Genomic DNA, 17,346 nt, shown 5'->3' on the forward strand with positions numbered 1-17,346 from the left:
TTTACGGTTTGCTAATTTACCTATACCTATTCATAGTTAGAAAGATTCCCCACAACAGAATATAAGAATCTAGTGCTTTCATAGCTTGCTGGCACGTGCACCTGTCACTGGGCTGCTTGCTGACCCTTTTGCCACTTGACAAGAGTACATGAACTATTGGATCCAATCCATAGTAACTGCCAGAGAGGAGAGAACCTTAAAACTACAAAGCAACCAATGGACAATTGTGCACTAACCTGCAACCTAAAGTACTCTAGTTTTTTGAATTTTTTTTTTTTTTTAATCTGCACTGGAAACTAGAAATGTGGGTGTATATAATATGTTGAAAACTCCTATTTCCTTGTTGATTTTTTTTTTCCCCCTGCCAATTCTGTTCACTATTGAAAGTGGGGAATTGAAGTCTTTGACTCTTGGTGAATTGGCTATTTTTCACTTTGTGTTTTGCTTCTTGTATTTTTTTTATATAAATTTATTCATTTTTTAAAAAAAATTATTTTTGGCTGCATTGGGTCTTCGTTGCTGCGTGGGCTTTCTCTAGTTGCAGAGAGCAGGGGCTACTCTTCATTATGGTGCACGGCATTCTTATTGTGGTGGCTTCTCTTGTTGCAGAGCATGGGTTCTAGGTGTGTGGGCTTCAGTAGTTGTGGCTCGCGAGCTCTGGAGCGCAGGCTCAGTAGTTGTGGCGCATGGGCTTAGTTGCTCTGCAGCATTTGGGATCTTCCCGGATCAGGGCTGGAACCCGTGTTCCCTGCATTGGCAGGTGGATTCTTAACTGCTGCGCCACCAGGGAAGTCCCTACTTCTTGTATTTTAATGCTCTCTCTCTTTTTTAAAATTTAATTTTATTTATTTATTTTATTTTTGGCTGCATTGGGTCTTCACGGTTGCACGCGGGCTTTCTCTAGTTGTGGTGAGCGGGGGCTACTCTTTGTTGCAGTGCGCGGGCTTCTCATTGTAGTCGCCTCTCCTGTTATGGAGCACCGGCTCTAGGCACGTGGGCTTCAGTAGTTGTAGCACACGGGCTCAGTAGTTGTGGCTCCCGGGCTCTAGAGTGCAGGCTCAGCAGTTGTGGTGCACGGGCCCAGTCGCTTTGAGGCATGTGGGATCTTCCTGGACCAGGACTTGAACCCGTGTCCCTTGCATTGGCAGGTGGATTCTTAACCACTGTGCCACCAGGGAAGCCCTTAATGCTCTCATAAGTGTGTATATGTTTATAGTTGTTATATGTTGCTTGGTGGACTGACCCTTTTATGGTTATAAAAAGTCTCTCTTTAGTAACATTTTTTGTTTTAGTGTATTTTTTCTGATAATTAGTATAGTCATTCTCCCTTTATTGTGGCTGTTATATGCCTAATATCTTTTTTTTATCCCTTTTTAAAAATTTTTATTTATTTATTTATTTGGCTGTGCCGGGTGTTAGTTGCAGCACAAGGGATCTTTGTTGTGGCATGTGGGATCTTTAGTTGCAACACGTGGGATCTTTTAGTTGTGGCATGTGGGATCTAGTTCTCTGACCAGACCTGGGTCCCTTGCATTAGGAGTGCAGAGTCTTAACTGCTGGACCACCAGGGAAGTCCCTCTTTTTTTATCCTTTTATTTCCAATCTGTTTTTATCTTTGACTCAAAGGTATGCCTATTGGAGACAGCATATAGTTAGCTAGCCATTTTTTAAAAATATAATCTGGCATTCTGTCGTATGGATTGTTTAATCCACTCACTTTTAATGTTATTATGATATAGTTGGATTTACATCTCCCGTTTGTACTTTTTATTTTCTGTCTCATATCTTTTTGTCCCTCACTGTTTTTGCATTAAGTGAGTATTTTGTAATGTAGCATTTTAGCTTCTTTAATAATTTTTTCAGTATTTTTTTTGTTATTTTATGGAATCACAAATTACTTTTATTTTTTATTTATTTATTTAATTTATTTTTGGCTGCATTGGGTCTTTGTTGCTGTGTGCGGGCTTTCTCTAGTTGTGGCGAGCGGGGGCTACTCTTTGTTGCGGTGCACGGGCTTCTTATTGCGGTGGCTTCTCTTGTTGCGGAGCATGGCTCTAGGTGCGCGGGCTTCAGTAGTGGTGGCTTATGGGCTCTAGAGCACAGGCTCAGTAGTTGTGGCGCGTGGGCTTAGTTGCTCCACGGCATGTGGGATCTTCCTGGACCAGGGATTGAACCCTTGTCCCCTGCATTGGCAGGCGGATTCTTAACCACTGCGCCAACAGGGAAGTCCCACCTTTATTTTTTTTTAATATTGGTTTATTTAATTTTGGCTGTGCCGGGTCTTAGTTGTGGCATGCAGGATCTTTAGCTGTGGCATGTGGACTTCTTAGCTGTGGCATGCATGTGGGATCTAGTTCCCCAATCAGGGATTGAACCCCCACCCCCTGCATTGGGAGCACATTGGAGTCTTACCCACTGGACCACCAGGGAAGTCCCACAAATTACTTTTAAAAAAATCATATTTGTTTCTACCTTTAAAGGTCTTAAGCATTTAAAATCTGATTTGTTATATTTGTGATTTTTAGCCAAGTTAAAAGACTGTCACTGGTGTGTGTGTGGGGGGGGGAGTAGAGAGCTGAACAATGTAGGGCCCAGTGAGGTTATTTGTTGTGTTTTTTGAGTACCAGTAATCCTGGCGTATGTGCGTATGTGTGTGCGCCTGTGTATGTGTAACTGACTTAATCCAGTAGAGACAGGTTGATACTGGGAATACAGGGAAAGGGAGTAGGATTTTATCTCTCTCTCTCTCTGTTTTTTTTTTTGTTTGTTTTTTGTTTTTTGTTTTTTGGCTGTGCTGCGTGGCTTGCAGGATCTTAGTTCACTGACCAGGCATCGAACCCGGGCCCATAGCAGTCAAAGCACTTAATTGTAACCACTGGACCACCAGGGAATTCCTGGGAGCAGGATTTTAAATGTAGAGATTTGATACTGTAAGTACAGACTGCATTTACAAGGCTGTGTCTTATAGATTTGGTGACAGGAGGATGATGGATAGTGCTATTTTTTTTCTCTCTGAAATATAAGCAGCGGAGTACGGGGAGCATGTGTATGGGTTGGGGTGGCGGGGGACCAGGGAGGAGAGAAGAATGGAAAAATTAAATTACTTTAATATAAATAAAATTTCAACAAAATGAAGTAGAATTGTCAGGCACTGTTTATATGTGCAATGTGTGAACTCATTTAGTTGGCTTGTGTGTTTTTTCCCCAGAAAACTTCGGCTACTCCTGTGCAGAGAGGTTCTTAAGTTCAGCCGTAGCTGGAATTTGTTAGGTAAATGCCATGGCTGTCACAGGTGAGGGGAGATAAGAGGGCGGGGTGCCAATTTGGGGGCAAAAGAGTTTATTTTTCCAAGAAAAACTTAAATGATAGACATGGAAATCCTGTCTCTGGTTATCTCCATTAAAATATATCTTCAGAAGGTCTAAGAATACATTGTATCCAAAAGTAGAGGCTGCAGTCAGGAAAAAAGTCTTTTTTGTTTTGTTCTATTTTTGTTTTTGTCTGCGGCAAGTGGCATGTGGGATCTTCGTTCCCCAACCAGGGATGAAACCAGCGCCCCCTGCAGTGGAAGTGTGGAGTCTTAACCACTGGACTGCCACAGAGGTCTCTTAACTCTCTCCTTTTAATTTCGGTAGTTCAAGGTTGGTTTTCCAGGCTTCAGTTTTTTTCTATGCCAGCAAAGGAGAGAGAGGGGGTAAAAACCCAACAACCCCAAATTATTTGTAAGGAGCATTTCTCTTCCTACCCATAGGCTCTGTGTTAGTCTGCAGGGCTGCCCTAACAAAATAACCACAGCTTGGGTAGCTTAAACAATAAATTTCTGCAGGTCTAGAGTCTGGAAGTCTGAGATCAATGTGTTTGGTTTCTCCTGAGGTCTCTCTCATTGGGTTGCACACAGCTACCTTCTCTGTGTCTCCTCAGATGGTCTTTCGTGTGTGTGTGTGTGTGTGTATACACCTGGGTGTCTCTTATAAGGACACTAATCCTGTTGGGTTAAGGCCCCACCCTTAAGACCTCATTTAACCTTAATTGCCTCACTCAAGGCCCTATCTCCAAATATAGTGAACTGGACTTAAACATATAAACTTTGAGGGAACAGAATTCAGTCTGTAACAGCCTCCCACCCCCAAGCTCACATAAGAAATAGGGCAAATTATTGGGAATTTATCATTAACTCTTTTGTAGTACTGCTACTTGGTAGTACTGCTTTTTACTTTGTATTATACTTCTCCCTAATCAGTTGTCTTATTAAGGAGCTTTCCTGGGAGAAAGCATGTGAGGAATATACAGATCTTTCTCCTTGGGACCTGTTTTTAAACCAAAATGTGCATGCTGTCATGCTGGACAAGGGTGATCTGGCTCCCCGACAAATTAAACTCTCAAGAGAGGGAGGTTTCTTTACTACCTTAATCAGATGACAGGTCAGGACAAACATAGAGTTCACCAATGACTTTGACTTTCACATAAGTGAGAAGAAGCAAGCAGAGAAATAGAAAGCAAAAATGTATGTAAAAATGCAGAATGAAAGTTAAAACCACTTGAGCACGAAGTGCTTGTAACGAACCAAGTCCATGCATCCATAATAGAAAAGTCCAGTTGGTCCAAGACACTAGTCTCCTCAACGAGGCACTCAAGCAGGTCTGGATTACTGCTGGGTCACAAGTGATGAGGTGAAGACTGTCCATTTGGGCAAAGCCTCTGGTGGCCAGTGCCTTGGTGAATGGATGCTCGACAAGAGATGAAGTTACAGCAACACTTGTCTCAAATGCAAACAGTCCCAGCTCACCTAAGTTTATAGTCCCAGGAGCACGTTATCTCCAAGATCAGATGTTCAGTTTGGGAGGGGGAGAGTTTCTAATGCCACCTGTGTCACCTTAGGTCACCTTGGCAGGAGATCCCCAAAATGTCTGCCTCTTCCTTCCAGCATGCACAGATCAATCTTGGCTCAGGTACAGCAATGACAAAAAATGAAACCTCTGAAGTCATGGAGTCAGTTTCTAGTCACGGCTTTATTTCATGCTCGACACCAGGCCTCAAAAGGTTCCCTTCTATGTATTATTTATGAGCAAATACGTAAATAAACATACATATCAAGAAATTAAACACATGGTAACATGTGCCTTCTTCAATCTAGTTTGAGTACACTATGACCCATCATGTAATAGATCTAAAAGATCTACAGATTGTTTTGGATTTTCTACATAACGTCTATTAATAGCTTTATATTTTCCTTCACAATTCTTATACTTTCTAGGATCTCCAGTGCAACAATGAATAGAAGTGGGTGATAGTGGCATCTTTATTTAAGTTATCTATTATTATTAATAATAATATTACTGTTGTTGGTCTGAATTTTTGAAATTACCATTTATCAAAATTAAGGAAACTTCTTTCTATTCTTGGTTTTATACAATTGTTCTTTTAATGAATTTTAATTGAATTTTATCAAAAGTTCTTGCATCTGTTGAAATGATCATGTGATTTTAAAAATAATTATAATGTAATTACTCTGATTAATTTTCAATGACAAACTTTGTATTCCTGAAATAAACTCAGTTCGATCGTGATGTTATCCTTTTCATGTATCACCCCATTTGGTTTGCTAACATTTTGCTCAGGACTTTTGTGTTTGTTTCTGAGAGATTGGCTTCTTAATTGTCTTTCTTTTCAGCTTTGGTATGATAGGCTCAGTAAATAAGCTATGAAGTGTTCCCTCTTTTATCCTTTTAAAGAGGTTATATTGGATTATCTTTTCCATAATTGGTAGAACACTCCAGTACAGCCACATGGCCCTGCTGTTTTCTTTGTGAAGATATTTAATTATAGATGTTAGGATATGTTTTTTCAAGGAATTTCTCCATTCCACCTAAATTTTAAATGTTTGGAAATACTCAAGATAAATACATTACCGTTTTAATGTCTGTAAGATCTAGTGATAGCCTCTTTTCCCAATACAGTGGATTTTTTTTTTATGATGATCAGTGTTGTCAGAAGCTTATTGATTTTTATTTGTTACCAACTTGTGACTTATTGAATCTCTGTTCTCATTTTATTTCACTCTGTCTTTTCCTTGGATTAACTTATTTTTAACTTTGTATGATAAATACAGAGATTGCTTCCCAGTCTTCTTTTAAATAAGTCTATTTAATGTTATAAATTATCCTCAAGTCATATGTTAACATGGGGTTGGGAGCCCATTATGGACTGAACTGTGTGTCTTGTCCCCTACCCCCCCACCAGATGCATATGTTGAAGCTCTGACCTCCAGTGTGACTATTTTTAGAGATGGGGCCTTTAGGGAGATAATTAAGGTAAATGAGGTCATAAGGGTGGGATCTGATTCAATAGGTCTGGTATCCTATTGGATAATTAGAGGAAGAGACACCAGAGCTCACTGCATTCTTTATTTCTTAATTATTTGTCAGTTTCCTAGGTCCTTTTTCTACAATTTCTAGGTTAATGCCACTGTGAATTAATCTGAATTATTGTAATCCTTCAAAAATGATATTTGCTTATGGCCTAGCCATATGGTCAGTACCAGTAAAAATTCCATGTGCATTGGAAAGAATGTGTGTTCTGCAGTTGTTTGGTATACTATTAATACGTTTAAGTCAACTTTGTTTGCCCTATCATTTGTTACAGATTTGTCCGTTTTTAGATATGTCCCATGTCCCTGTACTGTTGGTGAGAGTATAAATTATTTCAGTCTTTTTGGAAGGCAGTTTGTCACTGCTTATGAAAATGATTTTAGTGTCTTTTGACATTGATTTCACTTGTAGGAATTTGCAGAAACAGCACAAATATAAAAGCATAAATACAAGAATTCTTAGTATAGGATAGTTTATAAGTGCAAAAACTTAAGAAAACCAAATGTCCATCAATAGAGAAATGGTTAAAAGGTGATATACACAGAAAGTGGAATGTTATGCAGACAGTGAGATAGATATGTGTGTAGTTGAAATGATAAGATATCCTAGGTATAGTAATGAAAATGAGGCTAACTGTAGACAGCATGTTTGGTAGGACTCCATTTGTCTTAAAAGATGAGGTTTTATCTATGTATTGGTGTTTTTTTATATATAGAAATTTTCTGAAAGAAAGGTAACAGTAGATACCGCTAGGGAGTTAGACATTGGAGATGGACAGTAGTAAGGGCTTCTTAGTATATGCTTGATTTTTAAAAAATTTTATTTTTTACAGTGATCATGGGTTACTTAGAATAAAGAGCTAGTTAAAATAAATAAATGCAGAAAGTAATTGTCTCTTAAGTGTAACAAACAAAATACTAACTATATTGGGTAGAATGAATTTCTGTTGAACACGCCAGAAAATTTTATTGACATTTGCCATATTTATTATTACATCTTCCTTTGCTGTTCCTCTTATCCAAATCAAAGATGAAGCTTTCTCTAGTCTGAGGTTTCAGGAATTTTGCTAGACATAGTCAGCATTGGTGATAAGGTAAACTAAGAAAATTATCTTAGAAATTCTGACCTGGCAAAACAGCTTTTTAATAAAAGATCTTTATTTCCTACAGATTCCTGACATTCAAAACAGCTGGCTTTTAATACACTGCTACTGCATCAAATCGACAATGAACTGGAATGCAAAATCAGAGAGTGTCACCTTACCACCACAGTATCCTAAAAAACAGGCATCTTTTTTGGAGCAAGCTTTAGTAAACACACTTACCACAGCATCTCATAGTTCTTTAAACCATCCTGGAAGTAACCAAGAACCATGCCTATTTCTCAGTAATTTAAATCCAGTATCACAGCCGCTGCTCAACATCAGAAATTATAAAACTCCTCAACAAATCCCTATTTCTGATATGCATGGTGGGACCATTGTGACCTCACAAACTTCAGTAGAAAGAATAACATATGCAAATGTTAAAGGACCCAAACAACCAAATCACGATTTGCAAATGTCTTCAGGAGTTACACAGGATGTATGGTTGAACTCACCAATGAGGAATTCTATGCTTTCTCATACAGGGACAACTGTATCTCATCAGACTGGTTTTGGAACGAATACGCCCAATGTACGTGCACTACAGAATCAATTTCTAACATCAGATACCTATTCTATGCAACTACAAATGATCCCTTCTAATTCCGGAAGAGTTCCTATAACTTATCAAGGAAACCCGAGACTTAACCTACCTTTATCAGAGCAACAGGTTGATTGGGCACAGCAGTGTGCATCCAGTGGATTGACTTACCCAGATTACAGACCACTTCCAAAGCAATATAGTTATTCATCACAAAGCTTTTTGCAGGATCCTACTCTTCAGAAACAAACCCCTATGTCATCTGTATCATTACAAGTTAAAAATAGTCAGTCTCCAAATCCTGCCCTGACTTTACAGTCAAAGCAGATTGCAACTGTACCGTCATATCAATATGCAGTTACTCAAACTGACAAAAGACCTCCTCCTCCTCCTTATGACTGTAGGTATGCAAGCCAGCCTCTGCAAAGTACTCAGCATGTTGTTAAACACACTTCTATGGAAGTTCCTCAGAGTCAAGAAATGCACTTATCTGAAATGAGAAAAGACTTTTGTAGAGGCTTTCAGCAGCAGTGGCAAAACCTTAATGAAAATTTCAACACAATGGGAAATTCCTGTAACTTGAGAGTAAATACCAATGTCAATCAGCCTTTTAATGAACCTATTAGATCTTCTGTGGATGGTGTTCAGGCTCTTACTCAAAATAATCAAGAGAAAAGAGTGGATTCTCGAAATCTAACTTCAAATCAAGTACTGGACACAAGTGCCACAAAAGAAAAGTTAGTGAGGGATATTAAAACATTAGTAGAAATAAAAAAGAAGTTTTCGGACCTTGCAAGGAAAATTAAAATTAATAAAAATCTTTTGATGGCAGCAGGTTGTATTAAAACAACTAATAACTCTTACAGTGAATCAGCTCAAAATTGTGGGTTGTCTCTGAAACAAACTGCCAAAATCCAGTCTGGACCACAGGTAACCCTAGGCCCTCCAGATGCTGTTGAGGATAAACCACCAACGGTAATGGAATCTGCAGAAGAAACAAATAGAACACACAGTACATTGAATTCCAACCTTCAGGACAGAAATTTTAACCAAGTCAGTTCTGTTTTACTAAATTCTGGCTGTTCACAAGTTGTGAGTTCTTTAAAGACATCAACTGTTGAGATTACCCAGGCAATATTAAATAACACCCAGTTTTCATCAGGAAATCTAGTCAACGTTGCACAGAATGTGCCAACAAATTCTGAAGCAACTTCTCTTCCTCAGTCTACATCCTTTGAGGAATATGTTTCAAAATATCCAAATAAAAATAGGCTAATTCTCAGTTTACTTGCATCTGGAAATAAAACTCAGAAGAAATTATTAAAAGATACTAATGAACATATTCATGATTCTAAACTGCATAGTTTTGAAATGAATCCAAATATCCAGAACACTGGTAACCAAGTGAATTTGAAACCCATGGAAACTCCAGGTACTCCAAGTACTTGTAATATAAATGCCAAGATTTCAAACAACTCTTACTTTGAGCATAAATCCTTCAATGGAATGTCTTCTAAAAGTGACTCTCACTTTTCCATGGAATTGCTAGCAACGTGTCTTTCTTTGTGGAAAAAGCAACCTTCAGAACCTACGGAAGAAAAACAGTGTAATGAGTCAAAAACAAACACAACAGCAGTTGGAATTTCAAAGCCTGTGGACATCTGTGACAAGAGTCCATTTTCAACTGTGGGAAATTCTCAGAATAAAATTGTAAACAGCTCACAAGAAACAGTTTTATCAATGGTAGCACAGAATTATGAGTCTTCAGGAGCAACTACTACAAAGGGGATTGCTGTAGTATCACCCTTAATTCTTTCAGATGTCAAAACATTGTCTGTCAAAGGTATAACACCTGAAGCTTTACCTGAAACAATGTATCCAGTTATTAAAGAAGGCAGTGTTTGTAGCTTACAAAACAAATCGACGGAAAATACTGCTGCTTTGAATGTTAATGAACCAGTGACAAGTACCACAAGCACCAAGATTTTCCCACTAATTCAGAAGGATAAGCAAAGTGAATCAACTAATACTAATTCAGAAGTCACACCTAATACCAATCAAGGAAAGCATAACAAATCAGAACCAGATATCCAGTGTCCTGTGAGTGATCAGCAAACCACATATATATCAAAGGACAGTGATATCGTGGGCAGAGATGTATTACAGATTGGCAGTATTTGTTCTCTTGTTGAAGGTGATACTGCTTATAATTCCCAAATAGCAAAGATATTCAACTTGCCCTCTTTGCAGAAGGTTGAGCCACAGAAACCTCTACCCAATCACCAAGTAATGAATAATAGACAAAATGAACAATTTGACAATATCACTGGAAATAAAGACTTTGTCTTTCAAAAAGAGAATTTTGTACAGTGCACAGATGTTTCACATAAAATAACTGATCAGTCAGAGTCACTGCAACCTCCAGAACCATCGACTTTGAAGTACATTGGAGCAAAGAGTGGTATTCTTGAGGAAGGCAGTTTAGAGCATATCACTAAAAATGAAAGCATGTCTAATGATATGTGTTCACCAGCTGCTATTCAGCACGATAGTTACCCTCAGGAAGCGGCCCAGGATCCTACAACAAATGAGAATCTCAAAGATAAGACATCCATCTTATACCTACATGATCAGCTGTCAGAACTTTTAAAAGAGTTTCCCTATGGTATTGAACCTGTGAACATGCATGAAGGTTTTGTGGTCCAACAAATGGCACACCGAATCTCAAAAGCTCAAACTTGTGATAAAACCAGTTGTGACTCCAAAGACTCAACAGACCAGATACAAATTACAATATTAAATTCAGAGCAAATGAAAGAATTATTTCCTGAACAGGACGATCAACCCAATGAGGTAGACAAACTGACAGAGCCTCAGAAAGAAAAGCCTGTCACAAAAGAAGGGAACCAGTGTGACCCACAAGCACATACAGTTGAAGAAACCTGTGATTCTGTAATACTGGATTCAGAAAAAGATGATGTCCGTTGCTGTGCATTGGGGTGGCTGTCTATGGTTTATGAAGGAGTACCTCAATGCCAGTGTAATTCCACTAAGAACTCAACTTCAAAGGAAGAAAAAGGGAAAGATCCACGTTCTCCTTTGGAGACCAATGGTTATAAACAAGGAGAGAGAACTTCTGACAGAGATGTTCCTATTGCATTTAACAGTCCTTCAAATAATCAGCCGAAGATTCCTCTGACTTGTCCAGTTGAGAAAAAACCTTTTCCTGAAACAGAGCAAGGCAGGAATATAAAAGATAAATCCAAATCAGAACATAACAGCTCATTAAGGACAGAACAAGAATTATCTGGTCACTTTTTATCTAAAGGTGATAAAAAACCAGATTCTTTGCAGAGTCACAAAAGAAAAAGAAAACTGCAATTTCATGAGATAACTTTTCATTCCACTAACAAAATTGCAAAATTTTCTCAAGAGAGCCTGCAGAGGAAGCTCATGGCACAAAACTTACGACCACTAAAACCAAAGATGGGTTTTTTGACAAGTAAAAATAAAGATTTGCATGTGAAGAATGGTTCTTTGGTACAGTCAGTATCACCAGAAAAGAGAAAATTGAAAGCAGGTGGCTCTAAAAAAGTTTTGGAAAAGAAGTTAGATGAAGGGAGCGTACTTGATTCAGAGATAAAGAGGAAGAAGTATGATAAACAAGAGCAGAATAAGAATGTGGGAGGTGGTGCATTTAAATTCTGTAACCCTTTCTCAACCACAGGTGAAAGAGCCAGGATTAAAGAAAAGACAGTGTCAAATGTTAAGTCCTCAGGCTCTATGGATAGCTCATCTAAAATTAATAGAGTTCTATCACCAAAGGAGTATTTATCAAGGCAGAAGCATAAAGAAGCATTAAAGAAAAACTATCTGAAAAATGTACCATGTGATTCTCAGTATATGAGGTCCAATAAACTTTCTACGCGAGTGGGAAGTTATGGGAGATCAAATGAGAGACACAATGGCAGTGTACAGACCTCTAAAGAATCATTAAATATTGGTACAAGCCATGGTAAAAACCTCAAAGCCCATCATTCCAAGGAGTCTAAAACATATGTTTCAAGGAATATTAAAGGAACAGTTGGTGGAAAGCAACCTGATAAAATGTGGATTGATAAAACCAAATTAGACAAAAATTTAAGTAATGTAAATAATGACGTTGAATTCAGCCAAATGGCTTCCCAAGCAAAGGATCAAAGGAAACTGTATCTGAACAGAGTTGCATTTAAATGCACTGAACGTGAGCGCATTTGTCTCACAAAATTAGACAGTTCACCCAGGAAGCTTAATAAAGAAAAGAGACCAGAAAGTAAACCTAAGACCCTTTTACCTGTAAAAGATACCACAGAGAAACTAAGCATGCTGGAGTTTAAATTATGTCCAGATGGACTATTTAAGAATACAAACCCTGTTGAAGACCAGAAGGATCTGCCATTTACTCCTAGGAAGGAGCAAGCTCCTGTGCAAGGTCCAGTATGATTTTTTTGATGGTGTCTGCAACATTGTAATACTGTAGTTCAGCAAGTGACAGAGCATCTCTCCTGACTTCCCTGTAACTAGGAGAGACTTAAATGCATTTTGCCTTTACTTAGTATTTAGTCTTCTCAGTAAGTTGATGGTTCATTGGGCAATATTTGTTTTAAGTTTGTGTCCCACTTATTTTAAATTATACTACATTCACGTTAAAGACAAGAGGTATATAAAATTGTAAGGTTTGCCAAATACAAAGATTTCCTTTTGTGCCATGAAGTGAAAAACATTCTTTGTGCTAAGTCAGAAAAGCATCAAGTGTACATTATTTCAGGTCTTGCCTTTGTTCATTCTCTTTTGGGGCTTGCAGTTTCAAAGCCCTGTGAATTTGAAATTTTGGTCTAAATGTTAGGAGATATGTAATGTTAATGAAATCTTTTTGTACATATGGAAGTGGTTTGACTTACTGTCATCTTTGAAGCAGTTGGTGATTGTGTTATCACTAAAGTTAAAGTGGTACCTTGTAGTCTACTCATGAAATACGCAATGAGAGGATCTTGGAAGCAGTGTTGTCCATTGTTGAGTTACCAAACCCGAATGGAAATCATGACTGTTGGTTAGCTGAAGAATAGAATTCTCAATGTAGTGCAAGATGGAAGGAGAAAATAGAGGACTCATCATTTGTGGTAGAAGGAAACATTTATGGGTTGTGGATAGTATATGTAAAACATTGTGTTGAGAAACCCAGATTGGAAAACTAAAGGATTTGAATGGAAATCGTAGTTTCTCCTGTACTGTGTTCAGACAGTATCTGTTTGGGTATAAAATTACAATGTAAATAAGGTACTTTTTCTTGGAAGGTGGTAGGGATATATGAGTATATAGAGTATAAAATTCATCTTGTAAAGTACTGGTGATTACACTTGGTTCTTAAAACTAGATCCTTAGCATCTGAGGGCCTGGTTGGAAGTGGGTGCAGCAGCAGTGTGAGGTACATTCTGTCTCATGTGCCCTTAAGTACCTTGAAATGTGTTGGTGTTCAGCCCAAGTGGGAGAAACATAATTACATAATGAAGGTAAACTTTTAAATTGTGAGATTCAGGCACGTCATATGGGAGAAAGCATTTTTCCAGGCCCTTTTTAGTTATGTGTGAATATATCTGATGCCTTTTAAAATCTAATTTAGGCTTACATGGTTTTCCTTCATTATAGTACTAAAAGAGATGAATAGCAATATCTAGAGATCTGAAAATGAATATTTAAATAGTTTCAGGAATAAAAAGTTCAAAAGAAGACTGGTTAAAATGTGTGACTGAGGAGAAAAGGATGCCGGAAGCCAACCAAGAAATAGGTAAAGCCGTCTGTTTAAGTTTTTATTTTACTTACCTGGCACTCTGTCATATATAAGCTGGATTACAGTTATGAAACTATTGTGAAGTTTGGTTTTTATCCATATTCTTTTAAAAAGCAGTTCAGTGTCTGTATGAGTGGTAGGAAGACATTCTCTTATTTTTTCTGTCATGCTGTGGACAGAGAAGTAGTGATCTATTTCCTTTTAACAAGAGAATTCTAATCACAGTGACTTAAGACAAGGGGTTGGCATACTTCTTCTGTGTAGATAGGTTTTGCAAATCATAATGTCTCTCCTAAATACTCTAACATTGCAGTGAGAAATGGCTGTAGAATAATGAATGAGCATGGGCTATGTTCCGATTAAACTTTACCAAAACTTGCTAGAGGCTGGGCTTGGCCCACAGGCATACCCTGTTAGCCAACCCCTAGATTAGATTATTTGCAAGTTAGTTAATTAAATTCTCAAAACCAGGGAGTCAAAGATATTCCCATTTATCAATGAGAGGTTAGATCATTTGGCTGAAGTTACATAGCCAGTAACTCAATAGGGACTTGAACCACATCCCTCTCTTCAAAGTTTATTAAGTGTGGAATTTGAGTTATTTTGATGACGAAAGACTGATGCTCCTAGTTTTTTGTTTTGGTTTTGGGTTTTTTTGTTTTTTGTTTTTTTTTTTGCTGGGAAGGGTTTTGGGCTGAGGGCCAACCAGAAAACCAGAATTTTTAGTATCTGATTTTTAATTAGTGGAATTAATGTATTTTGTGTTTTAGGGTTTTGCATTGAGAACTGGAACCTAGGGTTCAGGAATTTTATTTTAGTTTTGGTTAATTAAATACACAAAGAAGAGTTCATAAGAGTCTTTTGAAAATTGGGAGAAGCAGAATTTTGCCAGGAGCAACAATAAAGAGAAGCAAGAGAAGAAGTGTGACAAAGGTTGAGAAGAGCTTATAAAGAATATATGTAAGCAGGCATGTAGAAATGGAGTCTTATACATTGAAGATACATAAAGGGAAAAAGAAACCTGAATGAAAGAATTGAAGGAAGAAGAAATGTACACTCTTAATTAGAACAGGAAGACAACTGAAAGAGGGGAAAATGAATTAGTGAGAGTAGAAAACACACCCCTACAGTTGGAACACAGGAAGTGAAATATGAGAAAGATGGAAATGGGTGTGGAGATTGCAGCAAGAAAGTACCTTGGAAAAAGGGAGGGCCATAAGTTTTGCCTCAGAGAGAGTTGAGAGGCATAACTTGAATCTGAATCTGAAAATACTCAGAAGACAGATATATGCACAGGTTGACCAGAGGCTCAGGGAGCAGCATGAGCTAAACAACAGACATGAAGATACCTGCAGACAGGATGAGCAATAAACACTGAAGGTGGGACATCAGTACTCAGGATCACTATGGAAATGACACAAAGCAGGGCCCAGGCGCAATGAGAGATGCAGCAGGGTGAGAGAAAAGCTAAGAAACAAGTCCAGAGCTCTGTCAAAAGTCTTACGAGACTCAGGGAAATCATGAAAGACAGAACATACCAAGAGGAAGAGGCTGGAGAACTGGAACTCCCAGAGAGCTATAAAAAAACACACTTTAGATAAGCGACACCTAAATTTGGTGGCAAAGGTTGGAGCGTAGATGGAGCAAGCCGTGAAACTGTCAGGGTGAGGTAGAAGAAGAGGTGACAGAATCCAGCGGAAAGCAGCTTAGAGCTGCACCTCAGGTATCAGCATTCATAACAGAAAGCTGATGTGCATGGAGAGGAATTTGAAACATAAAGAATTAAGAGTAACCATCCTCTGTTACCAAAAAAATAAAGAAAGAAGAGGACAGAGTGCTTGACCCACCCAGGCAGAAAAAGGTAAAAGAAAACTTATTCAGAAAGGAGTGGCTAGAGCAGGAATGTAAAGTACGGGAATTCAGAATTGGAACAGCTTCTGAGATACAGAGGCACATCTAGAAATACACGGAAAGAGGAAAAGCTGGCTGGGCCCATCAAAAAAGGGATAGTGAGGCTAATGACAGCACTGAAATAGTCTAAAGAAATAGAAAAATACAGATATTTCTTAGAATACCTAGTGCATAGCAAGACCACAATATGCAAGCTGTACTTTCCATTTACTCTTTGGAACTGGCTTGCGTTTGTGCTTTTTATATTGCTAGTTTAGATGGCTGTTAAGAAAGTCACGTTCATAATAGTGTGCAAATAATAAGAGTTTTTATTGGGCAAGGGTACAGGTAGAGCAGAATAGCCCTGGGCAGTGAAGATGGGGATGAGGTTAGAAAACAGCCCCCAAAGGAGAGGCAAGATGTCCTGTGTATTTACTTTATAATTCTGTAGGTAAAGGGCCATAGTTTGTCACATTTAACTCTTTCCATTTTTTATCCCAGAGAACAACGCATGTTTTCCGTCTCAATTTATACTGATTGTATACTAGTCACTAACATTAAGAGTAATAAAGTAAATAAAATTTTTGTTTCCTTAGATGATAATGTTTTGGCTAATTCAAGACTCTCCAAGAGAAGTTTCAGTGCAGATGGATTTGAGACACTACAAAACCCAGTAAAAGATTCAAAAGCAATGTTTCAAACCTACAAAAAGATGTACATGGAGAAGAGAAGCAGAAGTCTTGGTAGCAGTCCTTTAGAATAATTTTGAGACTTTAATTCTTCTGATGGTTCTCTAATTGCCACAAGAAAATTTCTGTCACTTTCTGTTCGAATTATTTTTCCAGAAATACTCAGATTGCCGTGATAAAATTTCTCAGAGAGTTTGGTTACCATTTTAGGTTATGTATATCATTGAAGTTACTTAATTAAATTGGCTTGAGAACCTTATTTGTGGGTAGCAGACATAAGAAATAGATGGTATTTGTCAGGGAAACTATAGGTATTGAATTCTGACATTATTGAACCAGTTTACCATTATTTTAAAAGGAATTATTATACTATCCATCCTAAGGGAGACCTGTTCATTACTTAAGGACTTGTTTATTTCCTCTGGGACTGTATTTTTGTTTCTAAAACTTATTAGCAAAATTTATTTTTCAGAAATCCTCACTGTGAATGTCAAAGTATATTCTTAAGTATTTTATACTGAATTGTAAACTTTGTCAGAGTCTTGTTTTATACTTGTTAAACTGAACATAATTTTTGGATAATGTTTAAACATTACTTTTCATACTTGAAATAAACATCTATTTTTAAAAACGTATATCCAAAACAGTTTGATTTGTGTTTGATTTCCTGCCCTCACAACAGAGCACATTTTAGAAAGGTGTTTTTAAAAGGAGAAATGCTAATTAAGCTGTCACAAGTAAATATTTTCAGGTTCATTCATTAGAAGAGCAAAAATTTACTAGGTTCAGGAAATTGCAAGGAAGGCAAAATATAACTCTTCAGATGTTTCTGGGCTTTATTTTATGACTACTAGAAGTAGAAATGTGTTGTTTTCATAAAATATTAA

General features: G+C 37.7%; 1 protein-coding gene across 7 annotated transcripts in view; it reads left to right on the forward strand.

Annotated features, from left to right (window-relative positions):
• The window catches only part of RESF1 (retroelement silencing factor 1), a 31,672-nt gene extending 14,658 nt beyond the window's left edge, over window positions 1-17,014 (forward strand). For 3 of the 7 annotated variants that reach the window (XM_068560501.1, XM_068560500.1, XM_068560504.1), the window contains 3 exons: window positions 7,538-12,524; window positions 13,794-13,877; window positions 16,367-17,013. In XM_068560501.1, coding sequence (XP_068416602.1) covers window positions 7,595-12,524; window positions 13,794-13,877; window positions 16,367-16,533 — 5,181 coding nt within the window. In that variant the 5' untranslated portion in view covers window positions 7,538-7,594 and the 3' untranslated portion in view covers window positions 16,534-17,013. Of the gene's footprint in view, window positions 1-3,208; window positions 3,293-7,537; window positions 12,525-13,793; window positions 13,878-16,366 lie in introns of all 7 variants that reach the window. The other 4 variants (XM_068560498.1, XM_068560499.1, XM_068560503.1 and 1 more) reach the window with 3 other exon arrangements.
• The last annotated feature ends 332 nt before the right edge of the window (window positions 17,015-17,346 follow it).

Source organism: Eschrichtius robustus, chromosome 13 (genome assembly GCF_028021215.1).
Source record: "Eschrichtius robustus isolate mEscRob2 chromosome 13, mEscRob2.pri, whole genome shotgun sequence".
In the NCBI taxonomy this organism is placed as follows: domain Eukaryota; kingdom Metazoa; phylum Chordata; class Mammalia; order Artiodactyla; family Eschrichtiidae; genus Eschrichtius; species Eschrichtius robustus.